The sequence below is a fragment of the Salmo trutta genome, unplaced genomic scaffold, assembly GCF_901001165.1.
Source record: "Salmo trutta unplaced genomic scaffold, fSalTru1.1, whole genome shotgun sequence".
NCBI lineage: Eukaryota > Metazoa > Chordata > Actinopteri > Salmoniformes > Salmonidae > Salmo > Salmo trutta.
The window spans coordinates 1,133,196-1,152,744 of NW_021823412.1; the positions used below are offsets into that span (position 1 = coordinate 1,133,196).

The 19,549-nt window shown below is 45.8% G+C and overlaps 1 protein-coding gene across 2 annotated transcripts in view; it reads right to left on the minus strand.

The window, feature by feature from the left end:
- LOC115190784 (mast/stem cell growth factor receptor kita) overlaps positions 1-19,549 on the minus strand; it is a 64,375-nt gene that overhangs the window by 16,817 nt on the left and 28,009 nt on the right. Inside the window, exons 7-17 of one of the 2 annotated variants that reach the window (XM_029748851.1) lie at positions 18,392-18,507; positions 17,906-18,020; positions 11,298-11,497; positions 10,820-10,861; positions 10,174-10,238; positions 8,896-9,022; positions 5,488-5,592; positions 5,254-5,364; positions 3,716-3,854; positions 3,015-3,082; positions 2,030-2,136 (exon numbers count right to left, since the gene is read on the minus strand). In XM_029748851.1, the coding sequence (XP_029604711.1) occupies positions 2,030-2,136; positions 3,015-3,082; positions 3,716-3,854; positions 5,254-5,364; positions 5,488-5,592; positions 8,896-9,022; positions 10,174-10,238; positions 10,820-10,861; positions 11,298-11,497; positions 17,906-18,020; positions 18,392-18,507 (1,195 nt within the window). Of the gene's footprint in view, positions 1-2,029; positions 2,137-3,014; positions 3,083-3,715; positions 3,855-5,253; positions 5,365-5,487; positions 5,593-8,895; positions 9,023-10,173; positions 10,239-10,754; positions 10,862-11,297; positions 11,498-17,905; positions 18,021-18,391; positions 18,508-19,549 lie in introns of both variants that reach the window. The other variant, XM_029748850.1, reaches the window with a different exon arrangement.

Sequence of the window (19,549 nt, forward strand, 5' to 3'; positions counted from 1 at the left end):
TGTTTTGGGTCATTGTCATACTGGAATACCCATCCACGACCCATTTTCAATGTCCTGGCTGAGGGAAGGAGGTTCTCACCCAAGATTTCACAGTACATGGCCCCGCCCATCGTCCCTTTGATGCGGTGAATTTGTCCTGTCCCCTTAGCAGAAAAACACCCCCAAAGCATAATGTTTCCACCTCCATGTTTGACGATGGGGATGGTGTTCTTGGTGTCATAGGCAGCATTCCTCCTCCTCCAAACAAGTCGAGTTGAGTTGATGCCAAAGAGCTCCATTTTGGTCTCATCTGACCACAACACTTTCACCAGTTGTCCTCTGAGTCATTCAGATGTTCATTGGCAAACTTCAGACGAGCATGTATATGTGCTTTCTTGAGCAGGGGGACCTTGCGGGGGCTGCAGGATTTCAGTCCTTCACGGCGTAGTGTGTTACCAATTGTTTTCTTGGTGACTATGGTCCCAGCTGCCTTGAGATCATTGACAAGATCCTCCCGTGTAGTTCTGGGCTGATTCCTCACCGTTCTCATGATCATTGCAACTCCACGAGGTGAGATCTTGCATGGAGCCCCAGGCCGAGGGATATTGACAGTTCTTTTGTGTTTCTTCCATTTGCGAATAATCGCACCAACTGTTGTCACCTTCTCACCAAGTTGCTTGGCGATGGTCTTGTAGCCCATTCCAGCCTTGTGTAGGTCTACAATCTTGTCCCTGACATCCTTGGAGAGCTCTTTGGTCTTGGCCATAGTGGAGAGTTTGGAATCTGATTGATTGATTGCTTCTGTGGACAGGTGTCTTTTATACAGGTAACAAACTGAGATTAGGAGCACTCCCTTTAAGAGTGTGCTCCTAATCTCAGCTCGTTACCTGTATAAAAGACACCTGGGAGCCAGAAATCTTTCTGATTGAGAGGGGGTCAAATACTTATTTCCCTCATTAAAATGCAAATCATTTTATAACATTTTTGACACGTGTTTTTCTGGATATTTTTGTTGTTGTTATTCTGTCTCTCACTGTTCAAATAAACCTACCATTACAATTATAGACTGATCGTTTCTTTGTCAGTGGGCAAACATACAAAATCAGCAGGGGATCAAATACTTTTTTCCCTCACTGTACATGTAATATGTTTTGTGGATTTAACCGGACAGATGTTGCTTTCCGGTTTTGTGATGAAACAAAGGAGTGGTTGAATTTATTCTGACAATGTCTTCTTATTGACTCACCCCTTAGGACTATATATCACAGTGTCAAGGCATATGAACTAACAGGTTGTAGAGCAAACAAAACAGGCTACAACAAAACATGCTAACATGGGCTCAGTATTACCAATGACAAGGGAGAGCGTGTTAGCATGTTAGCGTGTTAGCATGTTTTGTTGTAACCTCTGTAAGCTTCTCTCTCATCATTATTCATGATTCATTCATAGTTTTTCTTAATCAAGGTATTATCAGGATTAATTTAGAAGTGTTCAGAAACATGTTCTATTCTTACCTCAATAGAAAATGTCACAAGACATTATTCACCATTCAGTTCTGGTTGGGAAAAACACAACCCAAACAGAACCCAAGGAGTTTGTAGAGTTACGCTTGATGTAGTCATAGCATGCAAGGAAGATGGGACCAAATACCAAAACTTGTCACAACTTTCATCTCATTAATCTAGAGATTCACATACTTTTTTCCCACAAAGAAATGGAATGTCGGATCAATTTGCTCAATGAAGAAATTAAAAACTCCAATTGTTTTTTGTGTAATGTGTTTAATGAGGTTGACTGTATCTATTGTTGGGACAGATGAAGATCTGATCACATGTTTAGGTGAAACAGAAAAGGCTGAAGGGGCACAGACTTTATCTCAGCACTGTAGATTTCTATAGACAAACTATAAACCACTTTTCAACTGTGTCTGTGTATATGTGTGTCTGTGTGAATGTGTGTGTGTGTGTGTGTGTGTGTGTGTGTGTGTGTGTGTGTGTGTGTGTGTGTGTGTGTGTGTGTGTGTGTGTGTGTGTGTTCCTCAGAACCTTACATTCTTAGAGGTGATGTACTCCATTCCCTTAGCCACCTGGTAGGAGAAGCTCAGTAGATCCTCTGTGTCCACAGACAACTCATCTATACTCAGACATCCCTTATCATCTAGAGAGAGACAGAGAGGGAGAGTGGGAGGGAGAGAGGGGGGAGAGAAAGGAGAGGGGGTGAGAGAGGGGAGATAGAGAGAGAGAGGAAGAGAGAGAGAGGAAGAGAGAGAGGGGAGAGAGAGAGAGAGAAAGAGAGGGGAGAGAGGGAGAGAGAGAGAGAGGGAGAGAGCGAGAGAGGAAGAGAGGGAGCGAGAGGAAGAGAGAGAGGGGAGAGAGAGAGAGAGAGGAAGAGAGAGAGGCGAGAGGAAGAGAGAGAGGGGAGAGAGAGAGAGAGAGAGAGAGAGAGAGAGAGGAAGAGAGAGAGGGGAGAGAGGGAGAGAGAGAGAGGGAGAGAGGAAGAGAGGAAGAGAGGAAGAGAGGGAGGAAGAGAGGGAGCGAGAGGAAGAGAGAGAGGGGAGAGGGGGAGAGAGGGGGGAGATCAGAGAGGGGGTGAGAGAGGGGAGAGAGAGAGCGATAGAGGGGCAGAGAGAGGGAGAGAGGAAGAGAGAGGGGAGAGAGAGGAAGGGGGGAGAGGGGGAGAGAAAAGAGAGGGGGTGAGAGAGGGTAGGAGAGAAAGGGGGAGAGGGTAGGAGAGAAAGAGGGGGAGGGTAGGAGAGAAAGAGGGAGAGGGTAGGAGAGAAAGAGGGAGAGGGTAGGAGAGAAAGAGGGGGAGAGGGTAGGAGAGAAAGAGGGGGAGAGGGTAGAAGAGAGAGGGGGGAGAGGGGGAGAAAGATATTTAGCCCATATTGTCAGCGATATGTGTTTAAAAATATAAAATGTTTCTGGATGAATCCACATAAGGCTTTGATTAAACCAAGTAGTGCAGGGAATCATGTGAGAGGACTACATTATCGATTCATACAGGATTATGGTGTATGGTGGGAAATGTAGTTTTACCTGACTGGGAGGACGTTCTGTCTGTCTCAGACGGACGCATAGGCATGTAACTGCTACCGTTCCCATCTCTAAACACACACACACACACACACACACACACACACACACACACACACGGATGCAGACAGACATACACACACACACACACCGATGCAGACAGACAGACACACACACAGACACAAACATGCAGACACACACACATGCAGACACACACACATGCAGACACACACACATGCAGACACACACACACACAGATGCATGCAGACACACACACACACGCATGCATGCAGACACACACACATGCATGCAGACACACACACGCATGCATGCAGACACACACGCATGCATGCAGACACACACACACACATGCATGTAGACACACACACACACACACACACACACACACACACACACACGCATGTAGACACACGCACACACACATGTAGATACACGCACACACACATGTAGACACACGCACACACACCCACACCCACGCAGACACATAAAGAGAGAGGAATGAAACACAGACATATTATAATGAGTAAAGTACAACACACACACACACACATACATACACATTCACACACACACCACACACAGACACACACCACAGACACACACACACCACGTACACCCCCCACACCACACACACAGACACCACACACACACACACCACACACACACACACCACACACACAGACCTCTGTGGTTCTGGGGGGTTGTTGATGTTGCGGTAGTACCCATCAGCAGCCTGGGCGCTGAAGAACGTCTCTCTCTTCCTACGCAGGAAGTTGAGCAGATCTCCATAGCAACAGTACTCTGTGATCACCAGCGTCGGCCCTGACAGGAAGTAAATGATCTGGGTAAGAGTTCAGACAGCAGGACGGGACCACAAACTGTCATACAACTCTTTCCACCAGAACACGTTCATATAAACTCTAAACTTTGAAGTTTATAAAGAAAGCTCCAATTGATTATTGATTATGAAGCAAATTAAGTGAGTAGATGCCTCATTTCCTGGACTCAGAACAAATTTATGTTCAATGTGGACTAAATTCAGAGACTCTGTTCATTGAAAGTGCTTTCCAATGAGTCCAGAAATAGGCTTAATCTGGATCTGGTAAAACATCCCTTTAATCTGGATCTGGTAAAACATCCCTTTAATCTGGTAAAACATCCCTTTAATCTGGATCTGGTAAAACATCCCTTTAATCTGGTAAAACATCCCTTTAATCTGGTAAAACATCCCTTTAATCTGGTTCTGGTAAACATCCCTTTAATCTGGATCTGGTAAAACATCCCTTTAATCTGGTAAAACATCCCTTTAATCTGGTAAAACATCCCTTTAATCTGGTAAAACATCCCTTTAATCTGGATCTGGTAAAACATCCCTTTAATCTGGTAAAACATCCCTTTAATCTGGATCTGGTAAAACATCCCTTTAATCTGGATCTGGTAAAACATCCCTTTAATCTGGATCTGGTAAAACATCCCTTTAATCTGGATCTGGTAAAACATCCCTTTAATCTGGTTCTGGTAAAACATCCCTTTAATCTGGTAAAACATCCCTTTAATCTGGATCTGGTAAAACATCCCTTTAATCTGGATCTGGTAAAACATCCCTTTAATCTGGATCTGATAAAACATCCCTTTAATCTGGATCTGGTAAAACATCCCTTTAATCTGGATCTGGTAAAACATCCCTTTAATCTGGATCTGATAAAACATCCCTTTAATCTGGATCTGGTAAAACATCTCTTTAATCTGGATCTGGTAAAACATCCCTTTAATCTGGTAAAACATCCCTTTAATCTGGATCTGGTAAAACATCCCTTTAATCTGGTAAACACCCTTAATCTGGATCTGGTAAAACATCCCTTTAATCTGGATCTGGTAAAACATCCCTTTAATCTGGATCTGGTAAAACATCCCTTTAATCTGGTAAAACATCCCTTTAATCTGGATCTGGTAAAACATCCCTTTAATCTGGTAAAACATTCCTTTAATCTGGTAAAACATCCCTTTAATCTGGTAAAACATCCCTTTAATCTGGTTCTGGTAAAACATCCCTTTAATCTGGTAAAACATCCCTTTAATCTGGTAAAACATCCCTTAATGGAAATCTCTTACTTAATACTCAACTGGAAAATATGGAGTTATTTTAGGATATCTTGGAGGACCAGTCAGTATGACTACTGTGGACCCTCTGACCTTTGCCATAGAGTCGATGACCTCTCACCTCCCACAGTGCAAGCTCCCAGCAGGTTGACGATGTTGACGTGGTTGCCTAGGTAACTGAGAACCTTCAACTCCGACATCAGAGCCTCCTTCTCGGTGGAGTGGGCGCTCGCTGCGGTGACATCATCGTTACATCGTTGCAATGACATCATCTTAATGACGTCATCATAGCTTTAAAAATGATGAAGAAGAAGATGCAAAGGACACACACACACACACACACACAGCTACTCACGTTTGAGCATCTTGACAGCGACAGTCATGACGGAGTCAGCAGAACAGAGTCCATAGGCTGTAGCTCTCACCACCTTACCAAAGGCCCCTGAACCCAGAGTCTTACCTAAACAGACACACATTTCAACTCCTTACCAAAGGCCCCTGAACCCAGAGTCTTACCTAAACAGACACACATTTCACCACCTTACCAAAGGCCCCTGAACCCAGAGTCTTACCTAAACAGACACACATTTCACCACCTTACCAAAGGCCCCTGAACCCAGAGTCTTACCTAAACAGACACACATTTCACCACCTTACCAAAGGCCCCTGAACCCAGCGTCTTACCTAAACAGACACACATTTCAGCTGGTTTAAATCTCCCTGACACTACAGCAGCTGGATGACTTGTAGCGAGTGCTTCTGTGTGTGTGTCAGTATTTGGGGGTTATACAGTAATAACATAACTTTTTGCGGTAACTAGTCATTTGAGTAATTATATTACAGTTACTGATCAAAGATAAGTTGTCGTTACTTTGTCACTTTCGTTATCATTCCCTTTCTATTCCAGCCATAACTACGAGCTCCAGCCATAACTACGAGCTCCAGCCATAACTACTAGCTCCAGCCATAACTACTAGCTCCAGCCATAACTACTAGCTCCAGCCATAACTACTAGCTCCAGCCATAACTACTAGCTCCAGCCATAACTACGAGCTCCAGCCATAACTACGAGCTCCAGCCATAACTACTAGCTCCAGCCATAACTACTAGCTCCAGCCATAACTACTAGCTCCAGCCATAACTACGAGCTCCAGCCATAACTACGAGCTCCAGCCATAACTACTAGCTCCAGCCATAACTACTAGCTCCAGCCATAACTACGAGCTCCAGCCATAACTACGAGCTCCAGCCATAACTACTAGCTCCAGCCATAACTACGAGCTCCAGCCATAACTACGAGCTCCAGCCATAACTACTAGCTCCAGCCATAACTACGACGAGCTCCAGCCATAACTACGAGCTCCAGCCATAACTACTAGCTCCAGCCATAACTACTAGCTCCAGCCATAACTACTAGCTCCAGCCATAACTACTAGCTCCAGCCATAACTACGAGCTCCAGCCATAACTACTAGCTCCAGCCATAACTACTAGCTCCAGCCATAACTACGAGCTCCAGCCATAACTACTAGCTCCAGCCATAACTACGAGCTCCAGCCATAACTACTAGCTCCAGCCATAACTACTAGCTCCAGCCATAACTACGAGCTCCAGCCATAACTACGACGAGGTCCAGCCATAACTACGACGAGCTCCAGCCATAACTACTAGCTCCAGCCATAACTACGACGAGCTCCAGCCATAACTACTAGCTCCAGCCATAACTACAAGCTCCAGCCATAACTACTAGCTCAGCCATAACTACTAGCTCCCAGCCATAACTACTAGCTCCAGCCATAACTACGAGCTCCAGCCATAACTACTAGCTCCAGCCATAACTACTAGCTCCAGCCATAACTACTAGCTCCAGCCATAACTACGAGCTCCAGCCATAACTACGACGAGCTCCAGCCATAACTACGACGAGCTCCAGCCATAACTACTAGCTCCAGCCATAACTACTAGCTCCAGCAATAACTACTAGCTCCAGCCATAACTACGAGCTCCAGCCATAACTACGAGCTCCAGCCATAACTACTAGCTCCAGCCATAACTACTAGCTCCAGCCATAACTACGAGCTCCAGCCATAACTACTAGCTCCAGCCATAACTACTAGCTCCAGCCATAACTACGACGAGCTCCAGCCATAACTACGACGAGCTCCAGCCATAACTACGACGAGCTCCAGCCATAACTACGACGAGCTCCAGCCATAACTACTAGCTCCAGCCATAACTACTAGCTCCAGCCATAACTACTAGCTCCAGCCATAACTACGAGCTCCAGCCATAACTACTAGCTCCAGCCATAACTACTAGCTCCAGCCATAACCACTAGCTCCAGCCATAACTACGAGCTCCAGCCATAACTACGAGCTCCAGCCATAACTACGAGCTCCAGCCATAACTACGAGCTCCAGCCATAACTACGAGCTCCAGCCATAACCACGAGCTCCAGCCATAACCACGAGCTCCAGCCATAACCACGAGCTCCAGCCATAATCACTAGCTCCAGCCCATAACTACGAAGCTCCAGCCATAACTACGAGCTCCAGCCATAACTACGAGCTCCAGCCATAACTACTAGCTCCAGCCCATAACTACTAGCTCCAGCCATAACCACTAGCTCCAGCCATAACTACGAGCTCCAGCCCATAACTACGAGCTCAGCCATAACTACGAGCTCCAGCCATAACTACTAGCTCCAGCCATAACTACGAGCTCCAGCCATAACTACGAGCTCCAGCCATAACCACGAGCTCCAGCCATAACCACGAGCTCCAGCCATAACCACGAGCTCCAGCCATAACCACGAGCTCCAGCCATAATCACTAGCTCCAGCCATAACTACGAGCTCCAGCCATAACTACGAGCTCCAGCCATAACTACTAGCTCCAGCCATAACTACTAGCTCCAGCCATAACTACTAGCTCCAGCCATAACCACTAGCTCCAGCCATAACTACGAGCTCCAGCCATAACTACGAGCTCCAGCCATAACTACTAGCTCCAGCCATAACTACGAGCTCCAGCCATAACTACGAGCTCCAGCCATAACTACGAGCTCCAGCCATAACTACGAGCTCCAGCCATAACTACTAGCTCCAGCCATAACTACTAGCTCCAGCCATAACTACGAGCTCCAGCCATAACTGCGAGCTCCAGCCATAACTGCGAGCTCCAGCCATAACTACGAGCTCCAGCCATAACTACGAGCTCCAGCCATAACTACGAGCTCCAGCCATAACTACGAGCTCCAGCCATAACTACGACCTCCAGCCATAACTACGAGCTCCAGCCATAACTACGAGCTCCAGCCATAACTATGAGCCTGTCCTCCCCAATTAAGGTGCCACCAACCTCCTGTGAGTAGATTGTGCATCTGTCATTATTAAGCTACTTGTGTTGGTTTATAGGCCTATGTAATGTAGGTAATATACTATAAAGTAATCCTTCTAACCCCCCCCCCCCTTTAAAAGATTTAGATGCACTATTGTAAAGTGGTTGTTCTACTGGATATTATAGGTGAATGCACCAATTTGTAAGTCGCTCTGGATAAGAGCGTCTGCTAAATGACTTAAATGTAAATGTAAATGTTAAAAAATACTGTGTACCTACCCCAACACTGGTGTGTGTGTGTGTGTGTGTGTCTGCCTGCATGGTTGTGTGCCCGTGTGTGTTTGCATGCTCGTGTGTGTGTGTGTGTGTGTGTGTGTGTGTGTGTGTGTGTGTGTGTGTGTGTGTGTGTGTGTGTGTGTGTCGTACCAAAGCGTAGTTTCTGCCGGGGAAATTCCCACTTGGGGTCGTAGGGCAGCTGGGTGGGGTCGATGTAGATGTAGTTGTTGCCGTGGATACTGTCAATCACCTTCCACTGGATCTGGAACTTGGGCTTCTGTTGCGGCGGGGGGTCAATGATCAATACATTTAATAACCTGATGAAGTCAATGATAATCAACAAGGGGATTTGTCTTCTTTCGAAAAAATAATGAACGACGACTTAGAAGGTGTCTTCCACCGACGCGATACCGGAACTGACCTTCCACCGAGTTGCAATATTTTCCAGAGAACGCATAGAAACCCGAGTTGATTATAACCCTTTCATACCATGGCTATAATTTAACACATTTGGCATGAAAAAAACGTGTTAATTTGCAGGTTGAAATGTTTTCAACATAAACTGAAGTAGCTAGCAAGCTTACTAGATAGCTAACGTTACAGTAGTTGCCGTGGTAACCAAACAAACAGACTTGTTAGTTTAGCTAACCAAAACATCAGTCTTAATTTGCTTTTATGAAAATCAAATTAAAACAATACCAATACTGTTTTCAATTCGACTTTTGTTTTAAAAAGCAGCATGTAATTATAGAACACGTAATTATGAACTTGCCATTGAATTCTACCGTGCTGATATACCGTGCGTTATAGGGAAATAATGCCCGCTCTAGAATTAACTTCAGAAAAGAGTATTTAACAAAACCATGGTATAATCACATATAATCATCTGGAATTTGGGTTTCTGTTGGGGGGGTCAATATTTATATTGATCAATAATAAATACATTAGAGAACATGATTAAAATATAGTACATATACCAAAAATATGGTGTTAAACATGAGGGGATCAATAACATGATGACCAGCCAGTCAGTTAGCCAGTCAGTCAGTCAGTTAGTCAGTCAGTTAGCCAGTCAGTCACTCAGCCAGTTAGCCAGTCTGCCAGCCAGTCAGTTTGCCAGTCAGTCAGTTAGCCAGTCTGCCAGCCAGTCAGTCAGTCAGTTAGCCAGTCTGCCAGCCAGTCAGTTAGCCAGTCTGCCAGCCAGTCAGTCAGTCAGTTAGCCAGTCTGCCAGCCAGTCAGTCAGTCAGTTAGCCAGTCTGCCAGCCAGTCAGTCAGTCAGTTAGCCAGTCAATCAGTTAGCCAGCCAGTCAGTCAGTTAGCCAGTCAGTCTGCCAGCCATTCAGTCAGCCAGTCAGTTAGCCAGTCAGTCTGCCAGCCATTCAGTCAGCCAGACAGTCAGCCTGTCAGTCTATAACAGGGTATAGTACCTGAAGGTATTTGTAGAGGAGAACCACCAGTATGATGCTCAGTATTACAGCTGTAACAACCACACCAGTCAGTCAGTTAGCCAGTCAGTCAGTTAGCCAGCCAGCCAGTTAGCCAGTCAGTCAGTCAGTCAGTTAGCCAGTCAGTCAGTCAGTTAGCCAGTCATTCAGTTAGCCAGTCAGTCAGTCAGTTAGCCAGTCATTCAGTTAGCCAGTCAGTCAGTTAGCCAGCCAGCCAGTCAGTCAGTCAGTTAGCCAGTCAGTCAGTCAGTTAGCCAGTCAGTCAGTCAGTTAGCCAGTTAGCCAGTCATTCAGTTAGCCAGTCAGTCAGTTAGCCAGTCAGTCAGTTAGCCAGTCAGTCAGTCAGTTAGCCAGTCAGCCAGCCAGTCAGTTAGCCAGTCAGTCAGTCAGCCAGTCAGTCAGTTAGTCAGTCAGTCAGCCAGTCAGTCAACCACACCAGTCAGTCAGTTAGCCAGTCAGTCAGCCAGCCAGTCAGCCAGTCAGTTAGCCAGTCAGTAAGCCAGTCAGTCAGCCAGACAGTCAGTTAGCCAGTCAGTCAGTCAGTCTATAACAGGGTATAGTACCTGAAGGTATTTGTAGAGGAGAACCACCAGTATGATGCTCAGTATTACAGCTGTAACAACCACACCAGTCAGCAGGGGGGTGAAGAGCTTATGGGGCACAGTGCGCTCTGTATGGACACACACACACACACACACACACACACACACACACACACACACACACACACACACACACACACACACACACACACACACACACACACACACGTATAAACATTAGAACACACACACAACATAAACTCTATATAACCTGAGTATACATTAAGAATACCTTCCTAATATTGAGTTGCAGACTTTCTGTTTTCCATGATGAACATATGCAGTGTGTTATTGTGGTGTGGTATGAGCTGCAGTCCAACCCCACCGGCCACACAGAGAGGAGACAGCAGTGGTATGTTTATGTGAGATTACATTAGATTAGTGTCCATGTCTAATCCAGGACCTGCACACTCAACATTCTGTAATCCCACTCAATATGGCCCTACATCCACACACACCTGTCCACTACAGAGACTGAGTGTGTGTGTGTGTGTTATATCTCACCGCTGATGGAGAACAGTGTGTAAGCCTGCTCGCCCTGCACGGTCGCTACACACTCCAATGTGTGGTAGTGTGTGTGTGTGTCTCCCTTCGTGACGTTCAGTCGGCTCTCCACCTCGCTGCTGCCGAAGGCCGAGTCTGATACCGTTACCGTGGCAACCTCCCGCTGCTCCCATTGGCTGGCGTTGGTCAGGTGGGAACACCTGGGGGGGGGGAGTGGTTGATTAACTGATTATTGTTACCTGATTGGCCAGAGATTCACCTGGTGTCCCAGGTCTGACTCAAACCCTGAAGAATGAAAACAAGCCACATTTGAGAAAGGGTGATGCACAGAATCACACATGAAAACCTAAACACACTGTTAGGATGCTCTTACACTGGACACATGGAAAGACTCAAAACACCACGATTGTGTAATGAAACCGTTAAAAGTAGCCTACTGTACCTAACTAAGAGATCTGGTGTATAGAGGGGGTTGGAATAGAAACCCAATGTCACCTAACTAGAGATCTGGTGTATAGAGGGGGTTGGAATAGAAACCCAATGTCACCTAACCAGAGATCTGGTGTAATGGAAACCCAATGTCACCTAACCAGAGATCTGGTGTGTGGAAACCCAATGTCACCTAACCAGAGATCTGGTGTAATGGAAACCCAATGTCACCTAACCAGAGATCTGGTGTGTGGAAACCCAATGTCACCTAACCAGAGATCTGGTGTAATGGAAACCCAATGTCACCTAACCAGAGATCTGGTGTAATGGAAACCCAATGTCACCTAACCAGAGATCTGGTGTAATGGAGACCCTATGTCACCTAACCAGAGATCTGGTGTAATGGAAAACCAATGTCACCTAACCAGAGATCTGGTGTAATGGAAACCCAATGTCACCTAACCAGAGATCTGGTGTAATGGAAACCCAATGTCACCTAACCAGAGATCTGGTGTAATGGAAACCCAATGTCACCTAACTAGAGATCTGGTGTATAGAGGGGGTTGGGATGTAAACCCAATGTCACCTAACCAGAGATCTGGTGTATAGAGGGGGTTGGGATGTAAACCCAATGTCACCTAACCAGAGATCTGGTGTATAGAGGGGGTTGGAATGGAAACCCAATGTCACCTAACCAGAGATCTGGTGTAACGGAAACCCAATGTCACTTAACCAGAGATCTGGTGTTTTGAGGGTGTTAGAATGAAAAACCCAATGTCAGTATTATGATACACAGAAAGTGTTTTAAAACAGAAAAGAAGTACTCTGAAACACCCAAACAATCAAATGGTTAAGAAATGCTAATGGTTTATAGCCTAAATATTGATTGGTGATAAGGGCATAAGGAGAATATTTATTGTGGAATTTCACCTTAATTTCTTCAATGTTTTATTTAGACAGATTAAAAACAGGAAGTGACAGAGAAGGAATGACAGTGTGACAGGTGGAAGTGGTAATTGACCCAGTGTTGTTGGCATGTTTAAAGGAAGAAAATTTTATTTCTATGTGAGTATTAAGCAGCTTGTTGAGGTGTAATGGATCGTGATGAACGGATATCAAAAGCGTCAGGCAAAATGACGTTCAATGATGAGACCACCTATTACCACATTTTCAACTTTTAATGGTAGAGGCAAATAGATTATCTTGCAACGCTTGCTGTAAAACATCTAGTTACTGCTGGTGGACTTGGCACTGTGCTCAACAATGGTCAGATACATAGTGTATATCACATGTGTCAAACTCATTCCACAGAGAGCCGAATGTCTGCGGGTACGGAACTCCCCTCACCTGGTTGTCTAGGGCTCAGTAAAGAACTCCCCTCACCTGGTTGTCTAGGTCTCAGTAAGGAACTCCCCTCACCTGGTTGTCTAGGTCTCAGTAAAGAACTCCCCTCACCTGGTTGTCTAGGTCTCAGTAAGGAACTCCCCTCACCTGGTTGTCTAGGTCTCAGTAAGGAGTTAGGTCTCAGTCCCCCTCACCTGGTTGTCTAGGTCTCAGTAAGGAACTCCCCTCACCTGGTTGTCTAGGGCTCAGTAAGGAACTCCCCTCACCTGGTTGTCTAGGGCTCAGTAAGGAACTCCCCTCACCTGGTTGTCTAGGTCTCAGTAAGGAACTCCCCTCACCTGGTTGTCTAGGTCTCAGTAAGGAACTCCCTCACCTGGTTGTCTAGGTCTCAGTAAGGAACTCCCTCACCTGGTTGTCTAGGTCTCAGTAAGGAACTCCCTCACCTGGTGTTAACCACTGGTCATCTCAGTAAGGAACTCCCCTCACCTGGTTGTCTAGGTCTCAGTAAGGAACTCCCCTCACCTGGTTGTCTAGGTCTCAGTAAAGAACTCCCCTCACCTGGATGTCTATGGCTCAGTAAAGAACTCCCCTCACCTGGTTGTCTAGGTCTCAGTAAGGAACTCCCCTCACCTGGTTGTCTAGGGCTCAGTAAAGAACTCCCCTCACCTGGTTGTCTAGGTCTCAGTAAGGAACTCCCCTCACCTGGTTGTCTAGGTCTCAGTAAGGAGCTCCCCTCACCTGGTTGACTAGGTCTCAGTAAGGAGCTCCCCTCACCTGGTTGTCTAGGTCTCAGTAAGGAACTCCCCTCACCTGGTTGTCTAGGGCTCAGTAAAGAACTCCCCTCACCTGGTTGTCTAGGGCTCAGTAAGGAACTCCCCTCACCTGGTTGTCTAGGGCTCAGTAAGGAACTCCCCTCACCTGGTTGTCCAGGTCTCAGTAAGGAACTCCCCTCACCTGGTTGTCCAGGTCTCAGTAAGGAACTCCCCTCACCTGGTTGTCTAGGTCTCAGTAAGGAACTCTCCTCACCTGGTTGTCTAGGTCGCAGTAAAGAACTCCCCTCACCTGGTTGTCTAGGGCTCAGTAAGGAACTCCCCTCACCTGGTTGTCCAGGTCTCAGTAAGGAACTCCCCTCACCTGGTTGTCCAGGTCTCAGTAAAGAACTTTCCTCACCTGGATGTCTAGGTCGCAGTAAAGAACTCCCCTCACCTGGTTGTCTAGGGCTCAGTAAGGAACTCCCCTCACCTGGTTGTCTAGGGCTCAGTAAGGAACTCCCCTCACCTGGTTGTCTAGGTCTCAGTAAGGAACTCCCCTCACCTGGTTGTCTAGGGCTCCGTAAGGAACTCCCCTCACCTGGTTGTCTAGGGCTTAATTGTGTAACGTCTGCTTCCAACTCACACTCCCATACAGGTAGATCCCCTGAACGCAGCTCACTCTCCAGATCCCAATCACCTGAATTCTGATCACCTGTTCACACACCTGTATGTCATTATCACACACTATTTAGTTCAGTTCTTTGCACCCCATCACTGTGAGGTATTGTTTGTTTTTGACACACTTCTCTTCGGAGCACTGGGTTTCCCTGTGATTTACTCCCCCTGTGTATGATAGTTTTGGCCTGCCTCCCTAATGACGCCTTTTGCCTATTCCCTGCCTGTACTTTAGCCTATCGGATTTCCTGTTATCTACCTATTGCCTGATCTCCCGGACGACGTTATTAGCCTTTTCCCTGCCTGTACTGTTGCCTTTTGGAACCCCTGTGTATGACCTTCTGCCTGCCCCTGGACCCAGCTACCTGCCTCCTCCTGAGGTCCTTTACATTAAACACCTGCTGCGCCCTGCGCTTGAAACCAGCTCTCTGTCTCCCTCGTGTTCATTACAAATTGAAAGGAAAAAGCAAAAATCTGCAGACACTTGGCCCTCCGTGGAATGAGTTTGACACATCTGTTGTAGATCAATCGGCCTATATCGAATCTTCCATTCCTCTCAAAATTTTTAGAAAAAGCTGTTGCACAGCAACTCACTGCCTTCCTGAAGACAAACAATGTATACGAAACGCTTCAGTCTGGTTTTAGACCCCATCATAGCACTGAGACTGCACTTGTGAAGGTGGTAAATGACCTTTTAATGACGTCAGACCGAGGCTCTGCATCTGTCCTCGTGCTCCTAGATCTTAGTGCCGCTTTTGATACCATCGATCACCACATTCTTTTGGAGAGATTGGAAACCCAAATTGGTCTACATGGACAAGTTCTGGCCTGGTTTAGATCTTATCTGTCGGAAAGATATCAGTTTGTCTCTGTGAATGGTTTGTCCTCTGACAAATCAATTGTAAATTTCGGTGTTCCTCAAGGTTCCGTTTTAGGACCACTATTGTTTTCACTATACATTTTACCTCTTGGGGATGTCATTCGAAAACATAATGTTAAATTTCACTGCTATGCGGACGACACACAGCTGTACATTTCAATGAAACATGGTGAAGCCCCAAAATTGCCCTCGCTAGAAGCCTGTGTTTCAGACATAAGGAAGTGGATGGCTGCAAACTTTCTGCTTTTAAACTCGGACAAAACAGAGATGCTTGTTCTAGGTCCCAAGAAACAAAGAGATCTTCTGTTCAATCTGACAATTAATCTGGATGGTTGTACAGTCGTCTCAAATAAAACTGTGAAGGACCTCGGCGTTACTCTGGACCCTGATCTCTCTTTTGAAGAACATATCAAGACTGTTTCAAGGACAGCTTTTTTCCATATACGTAACATTGCAAAAATCAGAAACTTTCTGTCCAAAAATGACGCAGAAAAATTAATCCATGCTTTTGTTACTTCTAGGCTGGACTACTGCAATGCTCTACTTTCCGGCTACCCGGATAAAGCACTAAACAAACTTCAGTTAGTGCTAAATACGGCCGCTAGAATCCTGACTAGAACCAAAAAATGTGATCATATTACTCCAGTGCTAGCCTCCCTACACTGGCTTCCTGTTAAGGCAAGGGCTGATTTCAAGGTTTTACTGCTAACCTACAAAGCATTACATGGGCTTGCTCCTACCTATCTTTCCGATTTGGTCCTGCTGTACATACCTACACGTACGCTACGGTCACAAGACGCAGGCCTCCTAATTGTCCCTAGAATTTCTAAGCAAACGGCTGGAGGTAGGGCTTTCTCCTATAGAGCTCAATTTTTATGGAATGGTCTGCCTACCCATGTGAGAGACGCAGACTCAGTCTCAACCTTTAAGTCTTTACTGAAGACTTATCTCTTCAGTAGGTCCTATGATTAAGTATAGTCTGGCCCAGGAGTGTGAAGGTGAACGGAAAGGCTGGAGCAACGAACCGCCCTTGCTGTCTCTGCCTTGCCGGTTCCCCTCTTTCCACTGGGATTCTCTGCCTCTAACCCTATTACAGGGGCTGAGTCACTGACTTACTGGTGTTCTTCCATGCCGTCCATGGGAGGGGTGCGTCACTTGAGTGGGTTGAGTCACTGACGTGGTCTTCCTGTCTGGGTTGGCGCCCCCCCTTGGGTTGTGCCTTGGCGGAGATTTTGTGGGCTATACTCGGCCTTGTCTTCGGACGGTAAGTTGGTGGTTGTAGACATCCCTCCAGTGGTGTGGGGGCTGTGCTTTGGCAAAGTGGGTGGGGTTATATCCTGCCTGTTTGGCCCTGTCCGGGGGTATCATCGGATGGGGCCACAGTGTCTTCTGATCCCTCCTGTCTCAGCCTCCAGTATTTATGCTGCAGTAGTTTATGTGTCGGGGGGCTAGGGTCAGTCTGTTACATCTGGAGTATTCTCTTGTCTTATCCGGTGTCCTGTGTGAATTTAAATATGCTCTCTCTAATTCTCTCTTTCTCTCTTTCTTTCTTTCTCTCAGAGAACCTGAGCCCTAGGACCATGCCTCGGGACTACCTGGCATGATGACTCCTTGCTGTCCCCAGTCCACCTGGCCATGCTGCTGCTCCAGTTTCAACTGTTCTGCCTGCGGCTACGGAACCCTGACCTGTTCACCGGACGTGCTTGTTGCACCCTCGACAACTACTATGATTATTATTATTTGACCATGCTGGTCATTTATGAACATTTTAACAACTTGACCATGTTCTGTTATAATATCCACCCGGCACAGCCAGAAGAGGACTGGCCACCCCTCATAGCCTGGTTCCTCTCTAGGTTTCTTCCTAGGTTTTTGGCCTTTCTAGGGAGTTTTTCCTAGGGAGTTTTTCCTAGGGAGTTTTTCCTAGCCACCGTGCTTCTTTCACATGCTTTGCTTGCTGTTTGGGGTTTTAGGCTGGGTTTCTGTACAGCACTTTGAGATTTCAGCTGATATACGAAGGGCTATATAAATAAATTTGATTTGATTTTGATTTGATTTTGATTTGATTTTTGATCAATGTTAAACATTAAAATCCTCCAGAAGAAGGTATCTAACTCTGCATTAGACAGGATTTGAAACACCAAAATAGTGTTTTCAACCTTTTCCGGTAGTGCTCCAGTCCCTGGCAAGGTGTTGCACAACCGTTGATTAAGCCGTGTTACAACACACCATGTCATGTTTCAAAACAGATGATGGGTTTCAATACTTCAGCAAAGTTCAAGTTTCTTCTCCTTCGAGTTGGTGGCAGCTCAGTTGTCACTAGTTTTGGTGTTACAAAAGCACATGATTTTAACAGTGCTGTTAGCTATGTATTGTAACTATGCTTTTAAACAACTGTTTAGGTTACTTGTTCACTCTCACATCTCTGTATATATTACTTACTGGGATACAAGGGATGTCAATGCAATTTAGCATCACACACAGAAATGACAGTAGTGACTATGGCGGTGTGTGTTTTTGTCCCGTACCGTGTGTGGGGGAGTTCACAGTAGAACCAGGTGATTTTAGGGGCCGGGTAACCGGCGGCAACGCAGCGCACCTGTCCATCAACTGGTCCCTCCTGGGAAATGATGACAGGCTTACCTGAGAGAGAGAGAGAGAGAGAGAGAGAGAGAGAGAGAGAGAGAGAGACGGCGGGAGGGGGGGGGTTGAGGGGGGAGTAAGAGAGGGGAAGACAGAGAGAAGCGAGAGAGAGTGAGACGGCAGGGGGGGAGTAAGAGGGGGGAGACATAGAGAGAGAGAGACGGCAGGGGGGAGTAAGAGGGGGGAGACATAGAGAGGGAGAGAGAGAGAGACGGCAGGGGGGAGTAAGAGGGGGGGAGACAGAGAGGAGAGAGAGAGAGAGAGACAGCAGGGGGGAGTAAGAGGGGGGAGACATAGAGAAGAGAATTTTCTGTAAGCATTCAAAAAGAGTGTGAAAATACATCATGCAAAAACAAACAACCAGAACGTACTGTTCACATAGACTGGGAATGATTGATTGACAGAGGCATCCTCATGATTGGCTTGGAAGGTATAGATCCCGCCCTCTGACCCATGGACCCTCACCAACCGCAGCTCACTGACGTACCTAACACAGAAAGATAGAGAGAGATTACATTTTTTTGTGTTTATTTCACTTTTGTTTATTGAAATTGAATTGAGAGGGTGAGAGTGAGTGAGTTAACAGTCAGGAAATGTGCGTGTGTGTGTGTGTTTGGGGGGGAGGGTTATGATTTACAAGAACAGCATGTTATAATGAAAGTGGAAGTTTCCATGACATAGAAAGTTAGAGGGGGTTCCCAGGCTGTTGACACAGTGCCTACAGTCATCAGTTTACGGAAGTGTTCGAGTCATGAGAAATTTCCTATAAAAGTACCAGAGAGGAATTCACCTTTCAGCAGGACAATAACTTACAACACAAGACCAAGTCTACACTGGAGTTGCTTACCAAGAAGACAGTGAACGTTCCTTAGTGGCCAAGTTAGTTTTGAAAATCTATGGCAAGATGTGAAAATGGCTGTCTAGCCATGATCTCCAACATCTCCAACAACAGAGCTTTAAGAATTAAGAAAATAATAATGGGCTAATACTGTACAGTCCAAGTGTGTAGAGACTTACCCAAGATGCACAGCTGTAAATCGCTGCCAAAGGTGTTTCTAACATCTATTGACTCAGGGAGCTGAATACTTATGGAACAACTATATTTTAGGTATTTAATTTATATCAATCTTAAAAATAAAATGAACAAATTCTTTCACTTTTACATTACAGAGTATTTTGTGTAGATTGTTGACGAAAATATACAATTAAATCCATTTGAATCCCACTTTGTAACACTATAAAATGTGAAGGGGTATGAATACTTTTGCAAGGCTCTGTATATATGCTGCTTTGACACCTCGATCACACCTACAGCGAAAACACAGAGAGAAACCAAAACCATATTAATACATTTAAATATAGTCCTTATGAGAAGGGCTATGGTTTCTGTGGAACAGCTTTTGTTCCTCGTTAGAGTATTTGTCATATAGTCTACACATGTGCAACAAAATGCTTAATTTCGGGTTCACTACTCACAATGCATTTAAGTGGATTAAAACAGCACACTCAATGAATAAAAATAGGATAAG